General features: G+C 42.0%; 1 protein-coding gene and 1 long non-coding RNA gene across 2 annotated transcripts in view; one reads left to right on the forward strand and one right to left on the reverse strand.

The window, feature by feature from the left end:
* LAMA1 (laminin subunit alpha 1) overlaps window positions 1-12151 on the reverse strand; it is a 152606-nt gene that overhangs the window by 36299 nt on the left and 104156 nt on the right. The window contains exons 37-43 of the mRNA XM_082353446.1: window positions 8190-8400; window positions 7890-8006; window positions 7610-7773; window positions 5539-5674; window positions 4956-5049; window positions 2627-2743; window positions 223-405 (exon numbers count right to left, since the gene is read on the reverse strand). Coding sequence (XP_082209572.1) covers window positions 223-405; window positions 2627-2743; window positions 4956-5049; window positions 5539-5674; window positions 7610-7773; window positions 7890-8006; window positions 8190-8400 — 1022 coding nt within the window. The remainder of the gene's footprint in view (window positions 1-222; window positions 406-2626; window positions 2744-4955; window positions 5050-5538; window positions 5675-7609; window positions 7774-7889; window positions 8007-8189; window positions 8401-12151) is intronic.
* Window positions 1-12151, forward strand: part of LOC309610602 — a 33046-nt gene that overhangs the window by 14803 nt on the left and 6092 nt on the right. The gene's annotated exons all lie outside the window — the stretch shown is intronic.

Here is a 12151-nt window from a genome sequence, read left to right on the forward strand (position 1 = left end):
ATATCCTAATAATCAAATCCTTGGCATTTTGGTAAATTAATGAAAAATGCACCAGCACAAGGCATCACCCAAGGCCCTTCTCTTTTTATAAGTGCAAATCCAGATGTTGGTGCATTTTTATTTTTTAGGACTGCTGTTTGTGAACAAGGCACCACTGTGCCCTTGGCAAACTCAAACGGCTTGACGCAGACTTTCCTAATGGGAGGGGAGACCACGACCTACTGGTCACTGAGGAGTCACGGAGGAGTTCGTCTGTTTCTCGTAACGTGGCATTAACCCTGGACAGGTCACTGGACGTATTCAACAGCTTCTGGCCCAATCCCACAATGTTCTTTAGCGTGCTCATAGCGCTCTGATTTGCAGATGTGGCCAGCTCTTTGATTTTGGCGCCTTTGTCTCTGACACCTGAAATAAATTTATACGCAAGCATGCACTCTGGTGGTTAAACACAGAGAAAACCATAAAACCACAAAAACTGTAATTTTACAGAGACACATGTTACAGAATTTTTTGCTGGTTGTTGAACACAAAAGGGGGCTTCTGTTTTTAATGGCAATATTAAGGCTGCATATCATACGCTCTACTGCTTCCTTTTACAGATGAATGAAATATTTTTGATGACAACCCTCTGTACTGAAATATGATTTCAATACACAATGAGATGCCATGTGCTCAGTGTCTTATATGTTAATAATCTAAACTTCTTTCTTTGGTCCCTTTCCTATCACTCCCTTCTCATGGTCATTAACGCCGTCTCCAAATCATTCTGCGTCTACATAAGAAGGTTTGGGAATTTAAATCTGTAGGTGACATGGAGGTATGCTAGGCTAGAGGAAGTGTACCTGCCCACAACATCAACTGGCTGTTATTTCCATAACAGTGCAGTAAAAACTAAATGGTCACTAAAGATAAAGTGGAATTCAGTTATTCTAGAAAATCTGGTTGATGGTTTTTTTTTTAAAAGGCACTCGTATTCATTTTTAAAGTGTTTAATCACAAACGGGGCAAAGATTAACACTAGAAGAAGCTGGATGAAGGGTATGCAGGTGTTCTTTTTACTCTTCTTGCAACTTTTTGGCAAGTTGGAAATTGCTTCCAAATAAAAAGTTATTTTTGAGTGCTTGATCAACATATACCATGTATCCTTAAAAACAGATAAATAAGAGAAAAAGAAATTTCCATATCAGAAAATGTTCCATTGATTTAAGTCAGTCCAAAGCGCCACAAGTCCAGCTCCCCACAGTAACTTTCATGCTTATAAGATGAACCAGCAGACAGAAGAACTTTGGAGATGTTTGGCTATCTTATAGGACTTTTAAAATAATCTTATAAAGAAAAAAGAAAAGGTTGAAGGAGTGTAAAATAAATAAATCACCACAGCACAACTCGCCTGTGTTATACTTTTAAAAAGTTATCCTATTTAAAATTTTAATGAACACTGCATTTCCAAACCATCAATATTAAAGTGATCTATTTTATAGAACTACCATACGACCCAGCAATCCCACTACTGGGCATATACCCTGAGAAAACCATAATTCAAAAAGAGTCATGTACCAAAATGTTCACTGCAGCTCTATTTACAATAGCCAGGACATGGAAGCAACCTAAGTGTCCATCATCAGATGAATGGATAAAGAAGATGTGGCACATATATACAATGGAATATTACTCAGCCATAAAAAGAAATGAAATGGAGTTATTTGTAGTGAGGTGGATGGAGTTAGAGTCTGTCATACAGAGTGAAGTAAGTCAGAAAGAGAAAAACAAATACAGTATGCTAACACATATATATGGAATCTAAGGGAAAAAAAAAAAAAAGGTCATGAAGAACCTAGTGGCAAGATGGGAATAAAGACACAGACCTACTAGAGAATGGACTTGAGGATACGGGGAGGGGGAAGGGTAAGATGTGACAAAGAGAGAGAGTGGCATGAACATATATACACTACCAAACGTAAAATAGATAGCTAGTGGGAAGCAACCGCATAGCACAGGGAGATCAGCTCTGTCCTTTGTGACCACCTAGAGGTGTGGGGTGGGGAGGGCGGGAGGGAGGGAGATGCAAGAGGGAAGAGATATGGGAACATATGTATATGTATAACTGATTCACTTTGTTATAAAGCAGAAACTAACACACCACTGTAAAGCAATTATACTCCAATAAAGACGTTAAAAAAAAAAAGTGATCTATTTTAGAATGCTTATCGCCTCACAAAGGAAGATTTCTTTAATTTCCAAGCAAGAATTCTCTAATTTCCCACATTTGTAATGAATCTAGCATTTCCCCCTAAAGCAGGAACATTCCAGCTTCTTTACTTCCTGGCTTCTTTGAATGGCCCTTCTTTCATCTCAGGCCCATTTTAAAAGTAAGCAATTAACACGGTAGCATAAAGAATCTAAGGCTTTTGTTTTTCAGGTATAATTCTACTACTTCAATGCAGGTGTTCTGATGTTATAAAAAACATAGCGATCTTCACTTCCAAACCATATTCCTCTATCGATCTTGGCCTCATTTCGGGTGAGGGGTCTCCATCAGACTTGAGGCAGGTCTTCCTCATGCTCATGTGTAAGGGTTTTGGAGCGAGAAGATAATAATTAAATCAAGAACCCCCTTTCCACTTACCTTCAGGAATTGCTCTAAGTATCAAGAGTGATTCATTGGTCTGTTTAGTAATTTTATCAGCATTCTCTTGAAATCTCTTTGCAGTATTTTTCAATTCACTCAGTTCCAATGCGATACCTATTCAAAGGGGAAAAAGTGTTCCCTTTTAGGCTAGTCCTAAAATGTTGCCTAGATGAGAGTTTTATCATTCCTGACCCATCTATAAAATCAGCAGCTTTCTACAGAGACCCCAAGTATTGAAAGTTTTTCCAGCAAGACTTAGCACCACTCATTATAAAAATTGTGTGTTTTGGGGCTTACTTGATCATTTTTTCTACTTTGTTTCCCTTCTCACTAATATTTCTTCCTCAATTCATGCCCAATTTAATTAGAGCTCTAGGGTGAAAAACTGTGTTTAAGTCACTCAGTCTTAATCAGACTTACTAACTTCCCATCCACACCCAAATCTTGGCCACCTTTGTCCCCTAGGTTGTAAGACCCCAAACACGGGCTCCTGCTCTGGAATCTTCTTCTCAGTCCCCCACCTGCTTCTCAGCCAGGGTCCCTCCCCTACTTTCCTGCTCCCTTCTAACCACCCAATAGGCACTCAACTCATCCTCCTTCATGTTTGATCAAAGCTGTTGGATCAAAGCTTTTACTTTTAAAATTGCTGTTCATAATACACAATCACATTTGGATTCTGAACGCCTGGTTAAAAAATAAATTATTGATAAAATCCATGATGAACATGATGGTTCTGCGTAGTTTTAATTGCCAGAAAGTTCACTATTTTGTGGCCCACAAAATACCTTTAGTTATGTAAACTAAAGCTACCGCCCATCAACAGTGATGCCAGAGTTTGTGTTTAAAGCTTTATGGGGGGCTTCCCTGGTGGCGCAGCGGTTGAGAATCTGCCTGCCGATGCAGGGGACACGGGTTCGGGCCCTGGTCCGGGAGGATCCCACATGCTGTGGAGCAACTGGGCCCGTGAGCCACAACTACTGAGCCTGCGCGTCTGGAGCCTGTGCTCCACAACAACAGAGGCCACGATAGTTGAGAGGCCCGCGCACCGCGATGAAGAGTGGCCCTCGCTTGCCACAACTGGAGAGAGCCCTCGCACAGAAACGAAGACCCAACACAGCCAAAAATAAATAAATAAATAAATAATAATTAAAAATGAATATCTGCTTAAAAAGAAAAAGCTTTATGATTGAGAATTAGGGGCTTTTTATATTGTGAGATGAACATAAATTCTAAATTGTGCCACTCACAGAGAAACAAAAAATATGCACCTATCCAAGCCCTTGGCTCAGACAGCAGTGGAAGGGTCCAGGACTGGACATGGAAGTAGTCTAAGGGGTATGAGCCTTGTTTATGGCCCACTATTTACTCTCATAGGAAAAGACAATATTTTTGTTGTATTAGAGTATATTAAGGTGATAGGTACACTATACGTTATATTTATTTATTTATTTATTTATTTATTTTGGGCTGCATTGGGTCTTCGTTTCTGTGCGAGGGCTTTCTCTAAGTTGCGGCAAGTGGGGGCCACTCTTCATCGCGGTGCGCAGGCCTCTCACTATCGCAGCCTCTCTTGTTGCGGAGCACAGGCTCCAGACGCGCAGGCTCAGTAGTTGTGGCTCACGGGCCTAGTTGCTCTGTGGCATGTGGGATCTTCCCGGACCAGGGCTCGAACCCGTGTCCCCTGCATTGGCAGGTGGATTCTTAACCACTGCGCCACCAGGGAAGCCCCACTGTACGTTATAAAACTTGTATGTTTCTCTTACACAACAGATTCCTCTGCCATTTTGTGTTATGCTTATTGGATAACTCTTACATATGCCAAAACTGCTTATTGAAACTCTTGGGAAAAATGAAACTGCATAGGTCTTTTTTTAAATAGATAAATCAATAATGATTTAATTCAGTAATTATTTAATAAGAACCTACCACGAGTCTAACATTACATTAGCCCTATGAGGAAGACACAAGAGGAATCAAACATAATACATCTCTTCAAGAGACTGTGAAACCCTGAGAGATGAATAGAGAAGCACATGAAATCACAGGTAACCTGACAAACGCTATGAAGAACTAAAGCAGCGAGTAGAGGTTTTGGTTCTCACGGAAGGCTTATCGAGTCTACGGAAGATTGGAGGGGACTGCACATTAAATGATATCACTAAAATAAAAATTATATGATATGTCTATGATAGGAAACTGGAATATTATTGTGACAAAGAAATGTTAAGCTTCAAATTGCTCCAGGAAAGATGAATGTTCTGGAAGTATGTTCAGAGATGTGCCCACAATCACTCCAATATCAACACAGTCCAAGCTGGAAACTGACCTCCATGCTTTCTGCTCAGGCTATTGCCTTCTTTTAGAAATTCAGCACTGCGCTGGAGAGCCGCTTTCCCACTAGAAACAAGAGATTCTGAGGCCTGTAAAACAGAACAATTTAAACATAGCAACTGGAGGGCAGGGCGGAGGTGGAGAAAGCAACTCCATTCTATCAGAATAGCCTCCAGTGTAGTTCCAAACAAGGAAGTCAGCCAGATAACAGGCAGGGACAATTTAAACTGTCCTATCTTATGTTTAATATATGTTCTAATTTGTGGCTGAAGAGAAAGAACACAGCCATTTTTAAATCTATAAACACAAAAACCAGCCGTTAAATGAAGATCTTCACCACGGGTAAGAAAAGCTGTCTCAAGTGGATATCAAGTAGCATTATCATTATTTATGACTTAGGAAATGAAAACTTACATCACTTGATGACAGAAGCCTTAAACAGATCCCACCAGAAAAGAATGTTGCCAAGCATAAATTTAAGCCAGTGCATCTCTGCTCAAGCACCTCAGGGAAGGATCGCTGCCCCACAGTGCCCAGAAAAGGAAGGCACACACGGAAGCCCCCAGGGCATTTCTTACCACGCTCGCCTTGCTCCCAGTCCTGAGAGCATCTTTCACCAACTTCTCTGATTCTTCAATCAGGCTCCGGATGTTGGAATGGACATGGGTTGCACTGGTCGCATTTAGGGACACATGACTAACATTTCCAAGGCCACTGTGAAATCAACATATTTAGAGATGTTATGATCAACTAAATTGAACTACCCCACTATTCTTAAAAGCCTTCCAGTTTCTTCCCCCTTAGAGAATTATCATCAACAAGGAAGACAGGATTTCATGTCAACATGTGGATTCCCCTCTAACTCCAAAAGTAATCTTAAGAAGTGATAACACTAAGAACTGCTGTTTAATTAACACCCAAAGAAGAGATGACTGCTGTGTCCCATCTTTTAAACCATCCATTCTTTGATCTCTGTTGAAACCCCCTGCGTGTGTCTGGGGTGCCGCTGCATGTTTGCATTGGTTGTAATCTCTCCTGCTACGGCACGTGTTAATTAAAAAAAAAAAAAAAAGCTTTCCTAAGCATATATGAGGATGCTGAATCTTATTCCTCAAATAGTATGGACCAATTTGAGGAAATTCACTAGGGGTTTTGGAGGAGCATCAGATAATATTTCAATCATCTGAACTTTACTCTTGTAAGTGGGCATATCACTCAAGAAGTTGCCAGCTGGTAATGGTGCAATTTCATCCAGCTCACTCTAGCTTCAAAATGAAATCTGACAATTGACACATCTTTGCCTGCTGAGTAACCTACTTCATTTTCTTCCCGAGGTTATTGAGTTGGGTGACTCCCAAACCAGACACCAGCAGTTATTACTTGTTACTACTTCACTGGCAAAATTCAGTGACTTATAGATAAAAGCTAATAATGTTATTTAACTTTACATATCACACCAAATTGCTTTTACTACTCATACTAAGTAATAAAGATTTTGTTGTAGCTATGCCTGTAGTCAGAACATTCTTTTCTCTTTTGGGAAACAATGAAAGATGAGGAAAGGAGAAGAACTGAGTATGTAATTCCATTTTCTGATTCCGATGGCAGACATAGGCGGTAGTGCTCAATGCAGCACATAATTTAAGCAATAGTCTATGTTATTCAATACATCATTTTCAGTCGCTTTCATTGTGTGAGCTAATCTTTTATGGCAGCATTCCTCAAACTGGAAAAATATTTATTTTTCTCCTTCCACAAAACACACCCAACACACAGAAACACACATATTCCAGTGTGTCCAGACTTTTTCCACTCATAATTTATAACAGATTCTAAAGAAATAAATGTACCAACTAACAATATTGTGTAAATCACTGATAAGGCCTAAAACCCCGATTCCCTCATTTGCTGCACATTAGGTCGCCTGAGTATCTTAAAAAAAAGGAAAAGTACAGCTCACATCCTACAGTCTTCGGGTGATGGGAGAGAGGCAAGTGGACACAGACATCAGTATTTTAAAGTTCCCCAGGGTATTGCTGCAACAATTTGGGAACCACTGGCCTAAAGCTGTGCTTCTCATTTAAAGGTATTTTTAACAAGCTGAGGATATATTTGACAAATATCCAAAAATATATGTTAAAATTATGATAGTACAATGGTAGACCTTCAGGTAGTAGAAAGTAATGGAGATGGTATCTTTCAGGAGTTGGAAAATAGACTCCCAACACTTCTAATGGTCCAGGATGGGCAACCACAACCTGCATCCATGCATAAAGCCCGCCGGATCACAAGGTCCAAGAAGACAAGATGTATAAATAAATCAATATCTGGTTCTGTCCATATGCAACCTAACAATAAAGTCCTGAGCACCAGGTAGATACATAAGGCCTCAATGGCTTGATATCAGAGCACAATATTTGTTTTCATTCCTATCTGGTTCAGTTTGCATTTTTCCATCATACAGTCCTGCTGATGGTCAACCACGTTACCAGACATGGGAGAAAATCCTCCTTGCCATGGAAATAAAAAAGAAGTCTTCATTTTTAGACAAAAAAAGAATTTAACTCAACACTGTGATCAAAATAGCCATGCTTATCCTCTCTGATCCACAGATCACAACCTGAGAATTCCTGCAAGGTGTGGTCTCACCTGTCCAGAGCACCTGCCAGTCTCTGGAGCTCAGTGGCACGGTCCTCCGCTCTGTAGACAAGGTCCAGTGCTCTTCTTTTGGACATCTGCACGACCAGGTCATCTACGTGGTGCCTGATTTTGGCAGTCCACAGAAGCAGCTTATCCCGGTGATGCTCTAACTGCTACATAGAGAAATCGACATTGTGACTACATGTGCAACTGTTTAACAATGTATCTGAGACGTGGGAAGATTCTCTGGAAACTTTGGGTATTGCAGCTGTGCTGAGTTGGGACTTACTGCTAGAGCCTTTCCTGAAGCATTTGCAGGTGCAGCGGCAGCATCAAGCAGCCCTCTTCCTTCGGCGATTAGCACTGACGTCAAGTTTTGTTCTTCTTGAACACGCAGCTTTTTATCCTGTAGCAAAAATCACCTCTAAGGATGCTTCATAAAAGCAAGTCAGCTTCTGAACCTCGGTGCCCGACACTATGTGCTGAAGTTAGCCTTCGGGGCTCATTTGTTTAAGAAGCTAAGACTGGTATCGTTTACATGGGAGAGTTGGGTACCAGCCCTAACGGGGAGAGAGCTGGTGAGACTCACGTTGAACTCTCGCAGGTTGGCCCTGACAGCGAGCAGCAGACGGCCGCTTTCCTGGGCCTTCCTCTCTGCTTCCCGCAGGAGCTCTTCTGCGGCCTGCACTTTACTGTTGCGTCTTGAAAGGAGGCTGCTTGCTGCTTCTTTTAATACCTCCAACTCTTCCTGTGGGTTCTGGTAATTTTTCTGAATTTGTGACAATAAATCTTCAGCAGCCCTGGGAAAATAATAGACGGCTCACGTGGTAAGAAATGAACAACAAAATTCATATCATTGAAATGAGAGTGGAAGAAACTTTTTTTTTACACAGCAGGTTCTTATTAGTCATCCATTTTATACATATTCGTGTATATATGTGGATCCCAATCTCCCAATTCATCCCACCACCACTCCCCCCGACCCCGATAGTGGAAGAAACTTTTACATAATCGTTCTGAGTTTCTTTGTGACGTCCTAAGTGGTAGCTCGTAATCTCTTAAAAAGGGAAACAGTTTTTCTAAGACAGCTATTAGTATGGCAGATTTACACTTTATCCTTAATAAACTCTCCTTATTCACAAACCTACTAACATATTTTAGTAATGGAATTAAAAGAAACCATCTCAGTGAATCTTGATTCAGAAAATTGGGACCATAGTCTGTGAATGACGGCAACTGAAATCTTTCATTATAATATGGCCAGAAATTGAAAAAAGGAGACTCTTCAGTGATTTGCTCTCAAGTTACCAGTGTATTTATACAATATAAAGGTTCTTCTGCAGCTAGTTAAAAAACAGATTTTATAAAAACTTTCAAATCCAAATTGCCATAAAGATATAATTTGTACCATTGATAAAAGCAAGCTTTAGGAAATTGAAAGACATTTTCCCCTATTCTTTTATAAATTGCTATTTCAATCAGATTTAAACTTAAAGCTCTATAGAATGATACAATTTTCCTACTACAGAACTTTGCAGTGGTTGAATATATCCCATTAACTTCTTGCTTCAATTTGTCAGAAGAACTTTGAAAAATTTCATGGAAAATGCCTTGTAAATCACCCTTAGCTTTCACAGATTATCAGATCGCTGGGCTAAACACCACAAAAAAACATTTTCCAAAGATACATATTTGAACTCTGACATCATTAGAGCATTGTCAGGAATTATTTGAACATTCTTATGATTTTTAATGATTATAAAAATGATAGCAAGATGTTGCATTATGATACAGGCAACAAGAACTAAAAAAAGCACATGGGAAACACACAAATAAATCCAATATATTCCTAACGTCTGGCCATGAATCTGTCAATTCATATTGTTAAAGAAGGTATCTCTCTAAGAAATTTAAATATAGAGGTCAAATTTTCATCTCTGAAATGAATTTACCACCTAAACTGTGATCAGATGAAATGATATAGTCAGCAGTGACTTGAAAGACTAAAAAGAAAAAACACAAAAACCCTCAGCACTCTTCCTTAGCTTCTTCCTGTAAAATTTATTTAGTTAACACAGTAAAACAGTGTTTCTCAAACTGCGTTTCTCCACAACACTAGTGCTGTGAACAGGTAAGCAAGTTCCATGAGAAAGGGTTGCGTGGTGCAGTACATTTAGCTGTGTTCTCCAGGCTCCTTTTGGAGATCCATGAAACATCAGCCTGAAGACTTGTAGTAAAGACCTTGTCTCTCCTTAAGACACTGCATTTCCCAAATTATCTGGGCACAGGACACATTTCTTTAGTGAAATATCTTTTGATAGGTCCAGGGACACCTGCGTGGAAAACAGCTGGGAAACACAGCTGCAAAGGATAATTTATAGGGCGTAGTAAAGGGAAAGATAGCAGGCCGGAGTTGGCTACCCTTAGAAAGGCCTGCTTGCCAGGCTGGCCCTCGGCTGGCGTCTGCAAGTGCTCCCACTGTCCCCTGACTGATAAGGGTGGCTCACTGCCTCGACTATTTGTGCAAACAATGTGGTTTAGGCTGAACACCTGCTTCCCTCCTGGGATTCTGGAATGTGGGTATGTGCTGGGCAGAGGGAGCCTATGGGACCAGCCCCCACTGAAAACCTCGGATGCTGAACTCTATGGGCTTCCCTGGGCATCACACACAAGCTGCTGCATTTTCATTGCTGGGGGGAGAGTGTGCTCCGTGGTCCCTCCTGGGATGGAGAGAGTGTAGAGAGCCCGCATGGACTCCTGCCAGCTCCCCTGCATCTTCTTCAGGATCCAGCGGTGCATCCTTAATGCGCCGCTCTAGGAAATCTCAGCCCTGAGTCACGGGAGTCCTGGTGAAACTCTGAGTGTGGAGGTGGCCTTGGGGACCCTGACACACGCACGATAAGCAACGAGGTTGTGTGCTAAGTACTCTCACTTACAGGACTGCCGTACTTCAGCATAAATTATCAATCTTCTAAGAATTATCATAAAAAGGCTGAGAAATAATTCCTAAAATAATCAATGAAAGTTGAAATGACTTAAGTACAGGGATTATCTATGGAAGAAAGTGGAGGCCTGACAATGCATTTAAAAATCTTTTTTAAATAAAAGGTCTCAGTAGTGATAATTTAACTTACAAATTAAAGAGAGAGATCAAGAATCTTATTAATAACTTTATTCCAAATAGAAATAGAAGAGCTACAATGACAGAGAAAGGGTGACAGGAGGAGGGCCTAGTGAGGACGAGGGTCAGGGGGCACAGGTGGGGAGAGGGCCCCCTGCCTTCTCCCCTTCCTCTCAACTGCTACTCAGAAAGTCAACTTTTCCCAGTTGGACTTTGAGCTCCTAGTGGGCAAAAAGGCGTTATTGTTCTCTTTTGTGTCCCCAAGTCCTAGCACAATGCGGGCCACCTGTGGGCTCAATCCACTTTATTGACCAAATGACATGACCATGGAAGGTACTGGGGCGGGGAGGACCCCTGCAAAATGACTCCTGGGATCTGCAGGGATTCCCCATCCGAGGGAAAGATGTGCAGCCGGGGGGAGAGAATGAGTGAGATGACCGACCATGCGTGGCACTGGGAGGACCTTGAGCCTAGGATGAGCTGGAGCCGGGTGGATGGGGGGAGATGGTGAGTGAAGAGGGAAGCTGGAGTGAATACGTGATGTTTACATGCGGTCCAGGAGGCAGCAGGGAGCTGAGGGGGGTGGGGAGAGAGCAGGGTGCCCTGGGGTGGCTGCCTCAGCTGCAGGCGGGTCCTGGGACCACCCGCATGGAGGTATGAGCCTTTCCCTGTGGGGGTCCCCGCACCATGCATCCAGTGAAGGGAGGATGCAGGGGAGGGACTGGGTCAGGGACAGGTGATTATAATCTAGTGTAGGTGCACAGCCATGGTCTCTGAGCTGACCATCGAAGTTCCACCCACCCATCTTCTATGGACTGGGTCTAAAATGGTACTTCCTGTTGTTTTGGGCTGGAAAATAATGGGGTTTAATGTCAGACAGATTTAGGTGTGTAGCCAGATTTCATATTGGCCTGCACGTGGGGCAAGTTACTACTATTCTCTGGGCCTCAGTTTCTCCAGCTGGATATTTCCCACCTAACAAGGTGGCGGGGATGAGCACCTGCGGTCCATGAGGGGTGAAGTCCACACCGCCCAGCACAGAAGAGGTGCTCCGTAGACGGCAGCCCCTTCCCCATCCCCTGGGCCCTCGCCCACTTCTGAGCTCCCCTGGACCAGTCCGTAGTCCCCTCAGGGCCCTTCTTGGGCCCTAACAAATGTTCTAGTAATTAGATTACTAGTCCCGTCTCCAAATCCCACGCCACAGTAAGATCCTCCTTTTGTTTCTCACAGAACAGATTAACAACAATGTCAAAAATCCCATTCAGTGATGAAGAAAGATGTAAGCTCAGCTCTCCCGTGTGCTGCCGGTAGAAGTGGATGTTGTTTTTAAAAGCCTTTTAGAAAATAATCTGGCAATGCAAGTCGGGAATCCTCAAAATGCAAACTCTTTGGCTAAATGATTTCATTCCTTAACATGTACCCTGATAAGA

This window comes from Balaenoptera borealis, assembly GCF_965194805.1.
Source record: "Balaenoptera borealis genome assembly, chromosome: 14".
Taxonomy (NCBI): Eukaryota; Metazoa; Chordata; class Mammalia; order Artiodactyla; family Balaenopteridae; genus Balaenoptera; species Balaenoptera borealis.